The sequence below is a fragment of the Physella acuta genome, unplaced genomic scaffold (assembly GCF_028476545.2).
Source record: "Physella acuta isolate Inbredline_101_S28 unplaced genomic scaffold, ASM2847654v3 ptg000013l, whole genome shotgun sequence".
Lineage (NCBI taxonomy): Eukaryota > Metazoa > Mollusca > Gastropoda > Physidae > Physella > Physella acuta.
Window position 1 is genome coordinate 739,321 of NW_026731533.1, and position 20,139 is coordinate 759,459.

At 35.3% G+C, this 20,139-nt stretch overlaps 1 protein-coding gene across 1 annotated transcript; it reads left to right on the forward strand.

The window, feature by feature from the left end:
- The first annotated feature begins 2,868 nt into the window (after positions 1–2,868).
- Positions 2,869–17,225, forward strand: LOC131935902 (retrograde protein of 51 kDa). The gene is made up of 12 exons (XM_059292649.1): positions 2,869–3,021; positions 3,149–3,729; positions 7,111–7,297; positions 9,403–9,498; positions 10,920–11,078; positions 11,562–11,687; positions 11,839–12,059; positions 12,449–12,549; positions 13,697–13,824; positions 15,495–15,599; positions 15,818–15,931; positions 16,598–17,225. Exons 2-12 carry the CDS (start codon positions 3,248–3,250, stop codon positions 16,631–16,633), a joined length of 1,755 nt encoding a protein of 584 aa, XP_059148632.1. The 5' UTR covers positions 2,869–3,021; positions 3,149–3,247; the 3' UTR covers positions 16,634–17,225.
- The last annotated feature ends 2,914 nt before the right edge of the window (positions 17,226–20,139 follow it).

Here is a 20,139-nt window from a genome sequence, read left to right on the forward strand (position 1 = left end):
AGAGAAAAATTCTAATTGAAACAATCGTGTAGCTCCAACGACTCGATGTAATATCTTCTTGCCTCTCCAGGTGAGGTTCTAGATGTTGTAAAGATGGTACAGGCTCGATCCAACGAGCCATGACTCTGTCAGCAAGGAAAGAATTGATTGTAACTGTTTGACAACAGAAAGTTTGATTCTACGGGGGCGTGCTGCATCAATGACAATGGTGGACAATTAGATGGTTGGTCACTGCACAAGTTTAACAGACTGCAAAGTTTAAACTGTATAGGCTTGCTACAACAAGGACAAGAGTGGACCATTAGACAGCTGGTCACTGCACAAGTTTAACAGACTGCAAAGTTTAAACTGTATGGGTTTGTTGCAACTCTGCAACAAGGGGCAGACGGCAGACATAAACTACTCTACTCTACTACACCATAAATTATTTCACTGAACAAACTTCAAGATACGACGGATTCCCAAATCTATTTTTAAAACCTTATCAACGACAGGCGCCATTTTCTTAACCATAATGACCATTTATAATGTTGTTTAATGTAAAAAAAATTCATTTTGCAGGGTTTTTTTTATTATTTTATGGCCTATATATAAAACATTATAGATAGGCTGACCTAACTGTGACTTTCTAAACATAGACAAGCTCCAAGATGGCCGACCACCTTATCATTCTGCATTTAACAATCGATACAGTTTCTACCTGCGCGAGCATGTCGTGTCCTACAACAGGGCTAGATAAACAATATTTTTAAAAAAGCTATGCCACGTACATGTCGCCCACACCAGTGGCGTGGACGCCTATGTAGGTGCCCTGGGACAACTCAATGGGAAGATATATATATATATATATATATATATATATATATATATATATATATATATATATATATATATATATATATATATATATATATATATATATATATATATATATATATATAAGCTTGATTACAAACACATGGTGACCAAAAAGATGCGCAATGGAAAAAAGCGCAAACATAAAACCCGCAACAGAAAAAAGCGCAAACAGAAAGAGGCGCAAATAGCAAAAGCGCACACGGAAATAATTACAAACAGAAAAATGCGCACACAGAAAAAAAGCGCAAACGGAAATTTGCGCACACAGAAAAATGCGCAAAGAGAAATTTTAGCACAAAGACCTATAGGGACTAGATGACACATGTATACATGATTGTTAGGGCTGCTGTGACAGGTTGTATTTGACAAGACGTGATCTACTACCATTTAAAGAAGAACTAATATTCTCATCACAACGATACAGGCGATAATCGCTTGACACAATGCCTATTATTTTCTTGTTCAATATTTATTCAACAACTATTCTCGTTTAAATAAGCATAAAACTATCCTTGATATCGGTATTACACGGAGTATCTCTTACATTAACCCTAGTCCGAACTCCCTAGCTTGCATACCATAACAACCCGTTCCTATCGCAAAGCTTCACTTTCTTTCATCCGCTTCATCAAATATGCATTAGTTAGATCTCTCGCAATAACATTCATTCGCACCGAAATACCCTGATAAAACACACATCATAATGATGTATTTAATCTTATTTCATCAAGACGCACCTACCTACCTACCTACCTACCTACCTACCTACCTACCTACCTACCTACCTACCTACCTACCTACCTATCTACCTACCTACCTACCTACCTACCTACCTACCTACCTACCTACCTACCTACCTACCTACCTACCTACCTACCTACCTACCTACCTACCTACCTACCTACCTACCTATCTACCTACCTACCTACCTACCTACCTACCTACCTACCTACCTACCTACCTACCTACCTACCTACCTGCCTACCTGCCTGCCTACCTACCTACCTGCCTACCTGCCTGCCTGCTTGCCTACCTACCTGCCTAACTACCTACCTGCCTACCTACCTACCTACCTACCTACCTACCTCATATACATATATATATGCATATATATATATATATATATATATATATATATATATATATATATATATATATATATATATATATATATATATATATATATATATACGGGTTGGTAGGTAGGTAAATGGGTAGGTGAATAGGTAGGTTGTTATGTGGGTGCGTTAGGTAGGTGGTTGAATGTTTGTGTAGATTATATAGATTATGCACATTTCCATTTTACTCCATTTTTTGTCTGGCCAGTACAATGCATCGGCTTCTTCAGGCTAGTCTGGGATCGAAGTAACAACTCCTAGTTAGCAAAGCGCAGTCTTTGCTCAACGTGTTTAATACCTTCGCTCTAAAATTATTTATTCATTTAGGTCACAGCTTGATTTTGAGCGTGTTATCAAGATAGCTCCGCTTTACCTCGGGAAACAATTCCTTTCACATTACCGAGTGAAAGCTCCCCCCCCCCCCCCACCTCCCAGAGGCGTAGCGACCGGCGCCCGGGGCGAAATTTCAATTAAGGTTGAAAAGAGTTTAAAAAGTATGTAAAGGCTTGTAGCCATTACATTTTTAACTTAGACTGTATATAATTAAAAAGAGTAGCACAAAATCAGCTTTAAAATTATGTTCCCCCTTTTGCTCCCCTTAGGGTAGGCACCCTTGCCGGCAGCCCTCCCCACCCCTCCCTTCTCCCCCCCCCCCCCCGCACCCTCCTAGCTACGCCTCTGGGCATGTCACCTTCCCAGCTCTGGGGGCTCCAGACACCAGGAACGAGCCACGACATGAAAACGTGATCCAATCCAGGTATGACTAAGTGTACATAAAACCCAAATAAAACCAAAGCTAAGAAAATTTACAAACATTAAAACACACACAAAGCCAAATCTGAGCTGCAGTTCTAGCCTGACAATTTGAAAACCAGCCAGCAATAAATCCTGCACGACGTTTAAGTTGGCGAGATCCCATCGACACAACTAGGCGAAGAAACATGCAATTTATGACCAGAATGACAATAAACTCTCCGCGCATGCAGACACGTTCCCATTCTCTTTGCTGTCTCGCCGGGCGTTAAGTTGGCGAACTTCAGATAAAGTATATATCTGCTTTTCTTTATCACAATTTTTCGTGTTATTTGATAGTAATTGAAATGATTGTCTTGCATAAATTTTGTAATTAGTTATTGTTTATAATTAAAATAAATTTTGTCTTCGTTTTCCAGGAAAGTTAAACATACAAGGAAAGTTAAAGCTTTGCTTTATTGGAACTTGCAAGTTTTATATTTTTCTGAACCCGCTTTGTTAAAGCAAGAAGTCTCAGGATGGAGAAGAAAGAAGAAGAACAAGGAGGCCGCCAGAGCTGCATCCAGGCCAGGCATTTCACGATCTGCCGCTCGAATTCCAGCGTGAGCAGCCGTTGCTCAGGACATTACTCCCACAGGCACAGCAGCGCCAATTACCGCAACTCCATCTCCTCCGGGGTCTACCAGCAGCTGTCCAGCTCTGGAATACTCGACTTAAAGGACAACCGCGAGAAGGAAAAACGTGAGATGCAGAACCTGAACGAGCGTCTGGCAGACTACATCCAGAAGGTCCACTTTCAACAGGCTAGAATCAATAACCTCGAGGCTGAGAACGACGCTCTGCGCAGCAGGAAAAGCCAAGATTTTAAACCCATTTGGGACGACTACGACAACGAGCTCCAACAGGCACATAAAGTCCTCCTAGAGCTACGCGGTTCCGATGGGGAAAGTAAGGTCAAGGTGATCGGCCTGGAGGATGAGATCGCATCCCAGCGCGAAATGTAGGTGACATTTACTTACACTCTAAACTTCTGGTGATGCAATTTAAGTAAAATATTCTTGTTTCTCCATTCTCAATTATGCTCACTACTTTTTACATCCATAAATCATTTGTCTCCCCTATTGTAGATTTATCAAATTATCTAACCTTGTCTTGTCCAAGTTCCATAGCTCCCATAGTTTAAAAAATCAGCTTGTAAATTTCCATCAGTAGAAGCAGACTTTATAACATATTTACCATAGTACAGCATACTATAAACTTGCGTGCGTTTAAAAATAAATTGCCTCCCCATAAAGGTAAACTAGCGCCCACAAAGTTCTGTCGATGTTTGCTGTTACGGACATAATTCCCTATTAAACCAGTCTAGCTCTTTAGCAAAGATCCAACCTCTCCCTCCCTCTCACAACTTACAACACTAGCACAACAAAGACACAACCACCTTCTTACAACAAAGCCAAGATAAACCTCCCAATGACAACAAATATGCAGCCTTTCTGTTACCATAAATTACTAGTTTAAATGTATACTGATTTTTATAAAAAGCACTTTACTCTTATAACTTTCAAAAGACCAACTGAGACGGTTACTGAACGATCCGTGACGTCATATACAAGGATCAGTGCAAGTCAGGCTAAACCCAGACTGTTTAAATTATACCCTTAGTCTTAAGTAGTCTAAAATGAAACAAAAAGCTTATCAATTTATAAAATAACACTAAAAATAGTTAAAACACTTTATAACAAGAAAAACTGAAAGTGAAAAACACCAAATCGGACTACGAACAAACCTAAAAAGACTACTTACGTGAAAATCATATAAATAGTAAAGTGGTTCTATACAAATATGTAAATACTAGCTGCATTTGAAATGAACCAACTTGGGAAAAGAACAAAACTAAACACAAACAAAACAAAAACACAAACTCAAACACAACATAACACAAACACAAGCACAAACACAATGCAAACACAAAAGAAAACAGAAACACATACGAAAACACAAACGCAACACACAAACTCAAAAGAAAAAACAAACGCAAATAAAAACAAATGAAAACACAAACACAATGCAAACACAAAAGCAAACGCAAAAAAAACCAAAGCACAAAAACAATACTCATAATATAAACACAGCTTAAATGCAAAGATAAACGCATGGTGCTCACAATGTAGCCCGTGGCGCCAAATCGCACCCTGACCGAACGCTGGCGGAAGCGCCTGATTCAATTAAATGAACGAATAATCCGAATATAAAAAAAACAGCTTGTCCACAAACCGAAAGATAGAAACAATAATTAGTATACAGTTCGTTCAGTGTATAAAATAAATAAAAGATTGCCTTTTATCAATCCATGCTAATTATAATATTCTAACAATAATATACTCTTACACATCAACATATATTGCATTCACATTTTGCTAATTATATTATTCTCTACCTTCTGTTAAATTTTGAGTAATTTACGTTGACCGGAAGTAGTAATTTACGCTACTTCCGATTTCTCAAAAAATTTATACAGTACTAATAATATTGCGCACTATTATGCACATTTTGTTTTTGGCGTTCGCTTGGTGCGCAATTCTTTTTTCTATGAGATTCTTTTTTTTTTTTTTAAAGTTTAAGTAATTAAAAATCATGTCTATATTCCAAGTTATACAAGAATATTCGAGAAAGTTTAGGGGAGACTACTCCCGGTTTATTTTTTATTAGCATGAGTTGAATTTATTTTTAAATTACCTCCCTTGGAAAATTACAAAACAGTTTAATTCGTTTTTTCGACCCTTTTATTATTAAAATGTATCCACTTTTTCTAGGAATCTAAACGAAAATGATATTTGACATTGATCCGTTTACTATGTATTAGCAATGTGTTTGTGTATTTAATATTTTTTTTACGTTACGCAAAACAGTAAAAACAGTGACAACTATAACATAAATTTCAGTCGTTATATAAACAAACCCTACTCTATTACTAATAATAAGACAATGCGATGTACTGAAAAGCACTGCATGGTGCGATGTTTACTATAATGGTTCCAAAACCTATAGCGATGACACGAGGAAGGAAGGAAGGAAGGAAGTAAGGACTGACACACTAAATGCCCGCTTATATTATAGATATAGCGACACATGAGTGAAAAAAGGATATATATGCAAGATCTAATTTAAGAAATGAACAAGTCTGAAACAAGTTGAACATTCACGCTAGGGGTGACAAGACCCAATCTTTATTAGCAGCACACATAAAAAAGACCATGACTAAAATTGATCCAAAGTTTACAGTTTTGCAAATTTATATATCATTTTGTCATTTTCAAAAGATCAGAAAATCCGCTGTATGTGTAGAATTTTAAAATGCATATTAATGTAGAAAATATTGTTTTTTATTTTTCTGAAATCATCGATGTTTAATCTTGTCTAAACACTGTCAAACAGATTATTTTAGTCAATATATCTTACAATTTATTAAAACAGCTCTCTAAATGTTGAAATTACGGTTAAAATTCGTATTATAATATTTCTTTTTTATAATGCAAAAGTGTGACGTCACACCAACTGAACCCCCCCCCCCCCCCCCCCTAATTACACACCTTGACAAAATTGTAAGCACCAAAATAAGTTTTTGGATAAAATTAACTTTTGGCGGGTTATGTATTCTAAACATGTATAGTATACATGTCGCAAGTGTAAACGTTGTGTAACACTCTAACAGCACTAGGAGACTGATCAAGATTGACACTTAATCTTCCTGTTGAATCTAATAGTCAAAAGTTACTTTTCCTAAATTTTTTCAACAATTTCGATTGGTCATTCTTTCTTTTTTTTTCTTGGCCTTCTGTTGACAAAATATATTATTCTTACGCTCTGTTGACTAATTGGGAAAAAAAACTCATTACTTTAAAAAAAATCTATGACAAACTCTAAATAGTTTTATTTAATATTACGACCTGACAAAGATTTTACTTTTTATGCCTATTCATAAAATTTGGTGTTTTAAATTAAACGGAGATGATCTCGTGAATTTTTTTTTATAAAAATGAAAGTGGTGCCATCATTCAGTTTCTCTGCCTTGTCAATCTTTTGAGCAGAACAAAAGCAACATTAATCAATACTAATTAGACAGATGGTGGCGCCCTCAGGAATAAAGTCTCGAGTAATGTATGAGGACGTTTGACATCATATCAAGACAGGGGGAAATGTCGTATTCTGGAATATTCTATTTACGGACTGACCCCGGGCAAAGAGCAAACTTTTCTTTAAACTCTTCTTTAAGTTGTAACTTGTTATGTCCCGAATTGAACAACGAAATTTTGTTTTTTTTTCTAATCTTTGAGTTATTTAACTTGGGCCGTTATTTTTATAAATGTTATTTTTTTTCCAGCATTCTTAAACTAGAGAGCCAAGCTAAAGACTACAGAAAGACGATTGAAACCTACGGAAACAAACTTGGAGAGTGCGAGGGAGAACTCCAGACCCTGAGAAACAGAATTAACTTCCTTGAAGATGAAAATACTAAGATCCGTGAGCTCTTGGAGCAAGCTAAAGCCCATTGCAGACGTCTTCGCTCAGTAAGAAGAGGTCGTCCATTTATGACGTCCACAAAAAAATTGGAATTTTATAAACCACCACCCCCTCCCCGCCCTCACGCGTCCACTTTCGGCACCCAACCCCCCCCCCCCCCACTCCGCCCCTTCACTCCGCCCCCCCCCCAAACACACACACACACACACACAATTTAGTAGACCTCTCGAAATATTACTAATTCATTAACATGTAATGTGTACCTTGCTATATTATTAATTATAACCGAAATAATTAGGTCTAGAAAAAAGTTAGGAATTTGATTTTAGAAATAAAACTTGTCCACGATGACCGTAAGTCTAAAGCGTGTAAACTTCCTGTGAATGTGTCAAGACTAGAGATCTATCTAAAATAAACCGGGAGTGATCTCCCCTAAACTTTCTCGAATCTTCTAATATAAAACTACGAGGAATGGCAACTCAGGACATAGACAATATTTGTAATCCATTTTTAATTACTTAAACTTTTTATAATAGAATGGAATCTCGTAAAAAAAAGAATTACACACCAAGTGAACGCCTAGTAAAATGTGCATAATAGTGCGCAATATTATTAGTACTTTATAAATTTACATGCGTTTTTTGAGAAATCGGAAATAGCGTAAATTAGTACTTCCGGTCAACTGAAATTACTCAAAATTTGAAAGAAGGTAGAGAATTAGATCTTTTACTTACATGTGAAATTTCATTAATCTATCTGAAATAGTACTCAAGTTATAGGCTTTTGAAAAAATTCAAAGTAGAAAAAGTACCTTTTTCGGTTATCGGAAATCGCTCAAAAGTTGATACCGATATACGATTTTGATAAAATACTTATATATGAAATTTCATCAACCTAGCTGTAACGGTACTCAAGTTATCGTGTTTACACACACACACACAGACACGCCGACAGACACACAGACATACGGACAAGATTGCAAAATTATGTTTTTTTCCGTATCAGTGAGGTGTAAAACGTCGAGATTTGTAAAAATCTCGATTTTTTTTTTTGCACGATTACAAGACTTTCTCTATACTTCGTATATACGAGAAAATAAAAAAATTATTGAAATAGTGATCGCGCCTTGACGCTGTGTGGGCCGACCTCTGGATTTTAAAGGCTTTTAATACCCACAACTTTTCATAAAGATAGTCAAAGATTGCAGGCAGTCAAAAAAAAAAAATTTTTTAAATTGTTTTATGTAAATATTTTGTTATAAAAATATTTTGTTATTAAATTCAACATGTGAAAACCCTCCCCCACCACCACTGAGAGTCCACAAGCGTCCGCAAATGTCGATTTTTTTTCACGAACCCCCCTCCCCCTCCTCTGTGTGGACGTCATAAATGGATGACACCCCTCCCCCCCTCCCTCCAAGTCATATTTATGCTTTTTTTTTTAAACTTGTAATATTTTAAAACTCAAGGAAATCAAGAAAAATGTATCAAGAAAAGATTCTACATTAATGTTATACTACAGTATGCAAATCTAAACCACATTTTAATACTTCTGTGACAAAAAAAAAGTAGCCCATCTATTTATTTCCTTAAGATTTTTTTTAAGCTTAGTCTCACATATTTAATAAATTGAATATTTTAAGAAAATATAATTTTTACTTTATCGTATACAGAGCATAGATGATGTATTGTAATCATGCACAAAAGTTAAATGAATTTTCGACAGTTTTTGCAGTTTTACACCTCCCTATTTAGAGGGGTGACACCAAGGCAAAATATTGCAAAATATACAGAAGAAAATGCTTTCTTACCAATTCCATTGATAATTAATTAAAGTTTAATAGTCTTTAAAGTTTACATCGACATTTAATACAAGGGGGTGGGAGTGACACACATTGTTTTTGTTGTTCTTGTTGTTGTTTTGGGGGTGGGGGGTGGGGTGACACCACGGAGTGCCGCACTGGGTGACAACCAACCTAGCGACGCCACTGCTATAAAGTGAAAATTACCCATTTAAAAGTATTTATTAAAAAAACATTTTGTTGCACTTAAAGTGCCACCCCTTAACTGTTATATATGAATTTACGAGAAAGTTTAGGGGAGATCACTCCCACATTATTTTATGCTAAAAACAATGTTTGGACTTTTTTTAGGATCTGGACGTTGAGACAATAGCTCACATTACGGCAGATTGTCTGGCCCAGACCAAAAGTGAAGAGGCTGAGTTCTACAGAGCTCGGATTGAGCAGGTAACTCTTGCTGTCTTTTCTTTGCCAAAAATAATAATAATGAGACGTAAAACCAGGCGTGGACTGGCCAGTTGGTCTACAGGGAACAATCCCGGTGGGCCCCCTGAAAAATCTGGATGGGCCCCCAGGAAAAAAATTCAGTGGAACGGAGATGTAATATTACCAAGGCGTAACATTTAGACATTTAAAGAAAAAAAAAGAACAATAAAAAAGTTAATGTGGGTTTGGGGCAGTGGCGTAACAACCATTTAACCAAGGTGGACAAAGTTCGCGGATTCCATAGGTCCAGATTCCACTACGTCCAGGGCCCCCCGAGCTTTTTACTTTGATAAATCGAGTAGTTGGAGGCTCGATATTTATCATTTTATTTCTTTATTTTTGGAAAAAAAATACACTGAATGACATACTGTGAAAAACGGGTCTACGACAAATTCCTGAAAGACCCTTGTCCGAATGCCGTTTGTCCGATGACCGTATTTCCGAATCCACTCTTGCCCAAATGCAACAAATGTCCTAATGGGCACTTGCCCGAATGCGAAAAATTCCCGAAAGGACACTTGCCCGAATGCAACATATGTATGAATTAACACTTGCGACAAATGCATGAAAGACACTTCTCCGAAAAAATAATTACATTATATTTTACCGAATAGTAGTTCTTAATCTTTTAAATTTGAAATTTTGATAATCAATGCATGTCTAAGCAAAAAGAAAAGGACAAAAACATTATATCATTGATTCTAGAGTTTTAAAAAGTTCATTAAAAACGTTTTAATAACAAGCTTTTATGTAATGACGCACTAAAAAGTAGAAAATAATTCATGCACTACTATTTAAATAACTATAAAGAAAAGCGTGGATACATTTTAAATGTTTTAAATTTACAATAGAGTTGCATGACTCAAAACCATGCGCACCTAAAGAGCGTGTTGACGCGTGTCTAGTGCGGAATAGTTTGACGAGACAGCCTACTAATTTGGACACAATTTTAATTCATTCATAAAAAATTAATCAGGCAGCCAATTAAGTCAAATTTAATGTCTTTTTGCATTGTCTTTATGTCTTGTCCCACGTGCCAACGTTGAAACAAAGCTGTCAGTTAGAAGTGCCCGTAATTTTGCTCGGGCGTTTCGATCTAGACTGATGACTAACGACAAACAGAGATAGTGAGTTTATATATATATATATATATATATATATATATATATATATATATATATATATATATATATATATATATTTATATATATATATATATATATATATATATATATATATATATATATATATATATATATATATATATATATATATACTCGATTTAAAAACTTCCGCCAGTCCATCCCAGCTTAAAACTCTTTACAAACAAAATTATTTTGTATGGCCATATTTATACAATTTATTTTTTGCTTTACCCTTAGTTTGAGTTGATGAAGCCTGAACCAATCCTAATCAAGGGCATGGGCTATGTTGACTTCTGGAAATCTGAATTGGCTAAGTGCGTCAGAGAGATCCAGACTACTTTTGACTATAAGGTTGATCAAATGCAACAAGAATGTGAATTTAAATACAGTACTCAAGTAAGTAAACATCATAATAGCTAGGAATCTAAGCCAGAATATTTTTGGCCATTGATCAGTTTAATATATTTTAGCAATATGAATTATTTTTAAAAATTTCATGTTCTTTTTTTTTTTGACTTCAGCGAAAAAGCAGAAACTTTGCCAACTATCTAAAAATTTAAGGCGTTATATAAATAAACACTACTCCAATGCTTATAATGAGACTATGTCATGCAAGTAATGCATGGCATGTGTTTGGTAACTTATAAGTTTCTAGATTCTTAGCGTTGACGGGAGGAAGGATTAGGACACTACCTAGCGGCTTATATTATACATATAGGTCTGGCACATAAAAATCTTAGTCTTAGGTATTTTATTGTTATACATTGCAGTCATTACTATATATAAAACATGATACCATTACTGTTAATCAATTTTGCATTAGCAATAAAACTTAGTTAATGTTCACCTAGTATCAACATTGCTATTATTTTTTTCCAGATTGAGCATCTGCGCTGTGGCTTTGTTAGGGATGACGCGCAATTATCGAAGCTCCAAGAAGAGTGCAAGACACTGAAAAGTCAAATCCAGCAGAAGAATGCTGCTTTTACTGAGGCTACTTCCAAGGTACTTTACAAAGCTATACTTAGCTAATCAAATTTTGTGCTATTTATTCAAAAGTTCACATTTCTCTTTAAATATTTATTTTAATATGGCAGTCCCTGTTGTAAAAAAAATGATTTCTGTTTTATAAAAGTCTACATGAATGTGTCCGTAGATTGTCGCCATCCAAAGTGAGCGTGATGATTTGATTTATCGAATGAGTGAACTAGAGCGCGAGTTCGATGATCTGAGATTCAAGTACAACAGGGACTGCGAGGCCAGGGACGAAGAGCACCAGCGCCACCTTATCCAGATGAATAGCCTTACGGCTACCAATGTCAATTTGGAGATGGAGATTTCAATCTACAAGAAGTTGCTGGAGGGCGAAGAACAAAGGTCAGTTGTTGCGGCATTTTAACTCTCTTTTCCTCTTAGCCTGCACTCACGGGAAACTTCACTTTTTAAAATTTTCTTTAATGAGTTAAATAAATAGTAAATGCATTAAAATATAGTATAGCAGTTTTGGAGTTATGAGACATATTATATATGTTCTTTTTGAACCGTTATTATTGCTGTATCCCAAGTAACAGATTTGAAAAGGATTAAAAGTAAAATTTAACAACGAAGAAACTGGGGGAAAATGTTATAAAAACTATTTTGAATATAAATAAAAACTAGCTGCTCACCAGTAATTAATTAATATAGGCCTATAAAATTTGTATTTTGATGATAAATTGGGGGTAAGAATGTCATAATCTGACTGAAGTATCCCTGACTTGTTCCAGGGTTGGTCTTGTTGGTTCTGGTGTGAGATCTTTCGTTGAACAAGCCATCGGAGTAGAAGGAAAAGAAGCTGCCAATCTAAAGGCTGTCATCCAATCATCGCGTTAGTATGGTACCCAGTTGTGCCGAGAGGCTCCAATGTTCTATACTTCTGTTCTTCAGACTTCTCTTAGAAATTTACAAAAAACAATTTCAATAATTTTAGAGGAAGAAACATTTTCTCCAACTACTATTACTTTAGTAGGTCCAATGAAAACTCCTACTAGACTATAGAAATTTCCAGCAGAACTTTCTCAGAATAATCAAATGCCTCAGCCATTTTTGTGCTAGAAACTATTTTTCCTAATTGAAAGACTGTCATTATGAAAATATTTTTTAATATGTTTAACAACTTATAGTGTTATGGGCATTTCATAATGTTCTATAAATAGAAGTTTGGTGCTTTGTACTTTTCTAACCATTGTAGTTGATCAGTACTTTGTACTTTCTATCATGGGTGCTGGTGTGCTCGGCTCTTGGTTTTGTCCTCACAATTTATTATTATACTTGTTCTTAATATTGTACTATTAATTGTTGTTTTTTTTTATAGTTACTACTATGCTGCTTTCATCTTTATTGCTTCAGACTATTTTCATTTCTCAACTCAAAATTACAAAATTGCACATATTTAATCATTTATATCACTTACATAAACAATTAGATATGGAACGTATTTGTGTATCTACATTTTAAGCATAAAATTGTATTCATAAATTAGTAATCAATATAGATCCAACTCGGTGTCCGGTCAAAAAAAACCTGGACAAAAACCCCATGGACATAAACCCCCAGAAATAAACCCCCTGGACAACCCCCCCCCCCCCCCCCCGCGACATAAACCCCCTGGACAAAAAAAACCCGCGACATAAACCCCCTGGACAAAAACCCCCCGCGATATAAACCCCCGGATAATAACCCCCGGACTGAAAAGTAAAGGCGACTGGGCTCAGTGCTGATCACACAATGAAGAGCAATGAACTATACTTTATTTGCCCGATAGATCGTCAGGTTTGATAGGGAACTTTACAACTAATCAATGACATGCATTACCTATTTACTATATACCTTTGCAGCACACTTAGAATTTACTTGTTTTAAAATGCATTAACTTTTAATGTACTAGGCTTTTGACTGTGGCAAATATAAGATAACTGTTTACTCGTCTGTGTATTTATTAATCTTAAAATACAACTACGCAACTACATAAACAGATGAGTATATGACATCCCAGCAAGGGAATAACAAGATTTCATACACTGGTCCTATTCGATTTGACTACTTTGATCAAAATGGTGGATATATTGTTATTGAAAACGATACATCTGTTTATGGTGCAAAGGTAATTTTTCTTTCTTGCTGAATTTCAAATGTATTTATTTACACATGACTAAAGCATTTACACAATCTATATACTACTAAAAGTCAAGTTTGTTTACATGTTTGAATATTTATTTGTTTGTTTGTCCGATCGAGTATTGTGATATGTTCTACTCTATCTGGAGAGCTGTAAAATAGTATGTAGGTAGAGAATTATTTTTTAATGCAGACAGACTGTTAATCACAAATTTATTTAAAGACGTTAATTAATTTATTGATTTATTCATACGTAGAGTAACCCTATTTTTTTAAAAGTTTAGAACGACCACTACACTCGGCGGGACCGTGACGTCACAGTTTTTTGTTTACTCTTTAGTACAATAAAATGGCGGCGTCTATCGAAGAAAATTGTGTTCCCATTCAAAAGTTTAACGCGTTCTAAATCTAATTTTCTGTCGGTGATAACTTTAACAATACGTCCGTTTGCTGTATTTATTACGTCCAACACTTATATCAATTTTCAACTGTCTTTTTTCATTTAGTTTTACAATAAATTTCTCTAGATCTAAAGATCAGCTGTCGAAGGAAAGTTATGAATCTAGCCTAGATCTAGATCTAGCCTAGATCTAGGTCACTAGACTCAATGTAAATTCTAGATCTAGACTTAATGTAAATTCTACATCTAGAATCTATTTCAGGCCTTAATACATCTAGAATCTATTTCAGGCCTTAATTATTTTATATAAATCTTTGTTTGGCTAATTTAAGATAAAATTTAATTTGAAAGTTACTACTACTAGACTTAGATCTAGATCTATGCGCGTAAATCAAGTTGCATAAGGAGACTCAAAGTAAAGTATAAAAATTCATTTGTGACGTCACGAGTAAATAGCTAAGTTGGTAGCGTAGTCCGCTCTCATGCGGGTGGCACAGGTTCTAGACCAATATGTCAATAATATTTTTTTTTCAATTTTTTTTTTTAGATGTGAATGATAAAGTTGCCTATCTGAACTTGGCAGGATACAGGGCAGGTGAAGTAGAGTTCATCTGTTTCTTTGTCCTAAGCATATGAAAGGATAGTGTGGTCAGAGACATGCTCGGCTGGAATCGTTTTTAAACGATAAAAACATGTTGTCTGAGACTTGGCGGGACACTGGGCAGGTGAAGTAGAGTTGAGTAGGTCACCTGTGACGTCAGTATATGAAGGGATAGTCCGAAATCGGTGTTTTCGGTGTTTTTAAAAGATAAGAAACATATTTTTGAATGTGGGGTCTGTTTTTTGTGACGATAAGTGACACTGCAGTAGCGTAGCGAGGAGGGGGGGGCGGGAGGGGAGGCGGGGGGGGGGAGGGGAGGCGGGGGGAGGTGGAGGGGGAACATATGTTGGGGCGCCAAAATGGTTTGGAAAAATAAATTGAAAGGTTGAGGGGGGTTCAAATCGAAAGTTTGAGTGGGGGGGAGGGCACATCAAAAGTTTGAGGGGGGGTTGAAAATCGAAATCTTGGGGGGGGGGGGGGGGTTTAAAATCGAAAAGTTTGTCCCCGGGCGCCGGGAAGGGTCGCTATTCCTCTGAGTGACAGACGTGGTGTTTTTTGATGGATGACCCCCCGAAACCCACAGTTATCCAACGGATGACGGGTATTCTAGTTTAGTTCTATTTCTGATGTGTTTTTATTTATTTTTAAACTTTAGAGCCAGAGTTTGAAGGGATGGAAACTGGTAAAGACATCTGGTGGAAAGACCACTTGTGAGGTTGATTTGAAAGATTTTGAACTGACAGCAGGTAGCAAATACACTGTAAGTATATTTTGAATTGTATATAGGCAATAATTGTTTTTAAAAATATCAACAGTTTTCACAGAATGTTATAATTTACCGGGTAATGCAAGCAATATTAGATAAACTAATGATAAACTTTGTGTTTATTTGTCTAGAAATCCAATGATTGGTACACGAACACAAACTAAGACAAAGAAATCTTCATATATTAAAATGTTCTTGTTTGTTGCTCCCAGGTATATGCCAAGGTTCTCAAGGATAGTACAAGACTTGATAACGAACAGATTGCAGATGTTCCCACATTTGGTAGAGAATCCTGTATTTGGAAACTGCTGGATGAAGCTGGCAATGTAAGTTGTAATTCTGTTGTTGTAATTTGGGCCAATAACGTCAAAATAAAATAAAAAGATGCCAGGAATAACAACCTTGATTTTACGACATCAATCATCTCTATATATAATTCTCTACGTGGACACCACCACGCACCCAAGGCGACTACCTGACCCTCCTCCCTACCTCTCTCCAGGCATGCGCATTACACCATATCGCTATCACTCCCACCACCACCAGTCTGATGAGCTGTAGTTCACGACGAATATTTACAATCGTAGAGCCGTCAATTAGTGACGGCTATTAGGGGCACAATTTACTTTTTAAACTATTTGAAACTATGGGGAGGTAACAAGTTCTGCTTGATCTTTTCATTGTCATCTGTAAACTTCTTCACGGACGGCTGATTTAATGGGGCGGAGAGGGTGAGGATAATCATCCTTCACAAGCTACTGATAGTGTTTTAAAGCAAAATATTTTCCGTCGAAGCATTGGTAGTAACGAATTCACAAATTAAGAATTACTGAAAAGTAGAAAACAACTAAATAGCGGCGTATGCTACGCCGCGGTTCGCCTCGTACTAGACGAAAAACCACTGTGCTTTTTAATATAAATAATATTTAAAATATGCTGTTATTCTTTCTTTACTACCTGAAACTTAAAAGAACCTATTTACTGTTTTGCAGGAGAAATCCACTCTGAATGCCAATGTCGTACGTTAAAAAGAGTCAACTTGCTACACCTGACGTGGGAATGTAGACCACTCTTACTTCTCCATTTCCATTTCGTTATTTGGTTGAATGGCAGCATTTACATTTCGAGGGCATGGAGACATGGGGCGGGTTAAGAGAGGGATACTTTTTAGAGTGCAGAAACAATTAGATAACCGATACAGGTGTATTTAGACTTTTAAATTGGAATTTATTTGGTCAAGGCGTATGTTATATAAACTGAACATAAAAACTTGTAAGCAATTGTTTTTAAATAATTTTCAAACTGTTGTACAGACTGATATTTTCATTTTTTTTTTCAAAAATTTTTTATACCTATCTTGCACAAACCATTTTTCTAACAACTTAATAATCACCGATACTTCAAATTTTCAACCTTTTAAGTACGATCATTGATATAATTAAATAATGAACACTGAAATTTTATAATATAGAAAAGATAAAGAATGATAAATGATTCTAGGTTTATGTGTTTTACAGTAAAATGCCTGAATCTGTATTCTGCTGCAGTGAGTGTGATCATGTTTTGTCAATATTCCCAGCAAATGGTTGATTGTGTGCTTCTCCATTTCATGTGATTTTTTTTTAATTCAAAGTTTTCACTCCTCAACTTCAAATTCCATTTTTGCAGAAGTAAATTTGGATAACAAAGATTAACATTCCTATATTTATTTTTTTGTAAATGAAAATACAGTGATGAAAATACAGTTCAATATTGATGTTATCACTAGTTCCAAATAATCAAAGTCCCTTTATTTATGTGTGTATTGATAGGTTTTGTACGACCATGTTAGAAGTAGATTTTATGTAGTACAAAACGTAATTTGTATGCAATGTTGAACCCATTATTACATTACATTATTGCCTGTATACATGAAAAAACAGAATGGGACTATGTGATAAAAATATAAAGATAATGGAACATAAAGATAACTAATTATTTGAGTTGCTGTATTTTAAATTATTACTGTGTAGTAAACTGTAAACTCAGGTTGTGATTTTTTTGGAGTAAGCTCAAAGGCTGTGACCTCGACATTGAACAAGCATGTTTTTAACTACATATTTTTTAAGACAACGATTTAAATTGCCAAGGTGTTTTCCTACATCTGTGCAAGTCTGGTAATTACACACCACAAGATGGTCATGATACACACCACAGACAGTTCTTTGCACGGCTATGTAAATATTTTTATGAATATTTTTTTCTGCATCCAGCTTATGCAGGCAAAACTTAAATTTTATTTGTTTTCTGTTTCCATTTTTAAAAAATATTTTATCAAGCTGCTCTCTTTAAAAAGTAAATGACCCTGACAGTGTCATATATACTTTTTTTAAACATTTCTCTAGTTATATTTTTGTTTGTTTCACATTCACTTTTTTGGCCATCCCAAGTTGAATGTGTATTAGCATTTATTTTCATTACTGTTTTTTTTTTTAATTGTACACATCTAAGGCTTTTGACTGCAGATTGGGAGTGAGAAAGAAAATTCAAGTAGCTTAGACTTCATGGTGCTCTGTGTATAATTAGGGTTGTTTTATTGCTTTCAAATGTAATAAATAAATATATAATAATATATATTCTATTAAATATAATGAGTTGTTTGCTTGGCATTTATGAGATTGTGGGACCTGTAGCCGAATTCAATTACAAGCCAAAGACTGGGAATGTTATTGACATACTCAAACCAGTGTGTATCTCAACTACACTATCAAGAAAAACTAAGCTCAGAATGACTTAAAACATGGAAGGTTACCTTTGTATTAGTAAAATTAAAGTTCCATTTTTGAACCTTGCGGTTCAGGGGGCAAGTGAAGTAAAGTTCACCTGTTTCTGTGACAGTAACATATGAAGGGATACTACTCATGACTGTTCAATCACAATCCAGCACCTACTGTTTGACTTGACACTCAGAAGGGTTGATGTATCCAGATGGTTGGATTTAGGTTAATCCTATTACCACAAGAACTGATCTAAAGATTTGAAAAGTTCCCTTTTCAAACCTGACGGTCTATAGGGCAAGTGAAGTAGAGTTCACTTGTTTCTGTGACCTGGGCATATGAAGAGATAGTGTGGTCAGCACTATGCCCAGCCGCCTTTACTTTCCCTAACGTGAGTTAGCTATCCATCAGAGTTGGGTGGACTCAGGGACGGTCTACTGACTTAAACCCGGATTCGAACTCGAGACATACGGGTTAGCAGTCAAGCTTTCGACCGCTAGACCACTCCGTCCCATGAAGATTTGACAAGGCAGTCTCTAAAACCCGAATTAAAAGTTTTATTTGTGACCTCATCAATTTTTTGTCTGAAATAAACCATCTATATTTACTATAATTGAATTCAGAAAGCTTTTAACTATGATCGAAATTCACACTCATTCATACCAGTGAATCACACCATATGAACTTCAAATATTTATTTAGTATAATTATTTTAATCTAATATATAAAGCTCAATTCTGTATGTTTGTAATAAGTTTGTCGTGGATACTTGGATGGATTTAAGTGTTAGATTATTATAGGTTTTATGGTCTAAATTTATGAGTTAAAAAATTAATACTGAAATTGTTGGGAAATAATTTTCATTTCTCAAACTGATAGTAATAATTGTCGGCATGTTCATTAAACACTATTTTTAAAAATTTTTCATAAAAAACGTTTTAATAACAGGCTTTTATGTAATGATGCACTAAAAGTAGAAAATAAATTATACACTACTATTTAAATTACTATAAAGAAAAGCGTGGGTCACTTTAGTACTTTAGTACCTATTGGATACCTTTACTAATATTTGAGAAGAGACCCACGCTTTTCTTTATAGTAATTTAAATAGTAGTGTATAATTTATTTTCTACTTTTTAGTGCATCATTACATAAAAGCTTGTTATTAAAACGTTTTTTATGAATTTTTTTTCAGTACTTTACATGTTTTATTTACAATAGTGTTACATGACTAAAAACCATTGCGCGTCTATTGAACGTGATGGCGCAGCTATTAAACCTGATGGCGCAGCTATTGAACGTGATGACGCGTGTGGTGTGGTTGGATAGACATGCCTACTAATTCGGTCCGAATCTTAATTAATTCATAAAAAATTAATTAGGCATCCAATTAAGTCAAATTTATTTCAGATTGCATTGTCTTCATGTCTTGACCCACGTGTCAAATGTGAATCGTATCGGTCAAGTAGAAGTGTCCGAATTTTCACTCCTGCGTTTCGATCTAGACTGACGACAGACAGACTGTCGACTGACGACTGACGACAGAGGAAGCGAGTTAAATAAAAGCTTGTAAAAATATCATCTTTTACAAAAAATTCTAATTATGTCTGAAAATTATTTATATTTAGTCCTTTAGCACTTACTTCCCTTGGATAAATTAGGAAAACACAATTACTTCCCTTTATAAAACATTGCATTAGTGGAAAAGAATTTACTTTTTATTACTTTGTTTTGGTGTTGGAAAAAAAAATAATTACATAATTAGCTGGGATTGATCA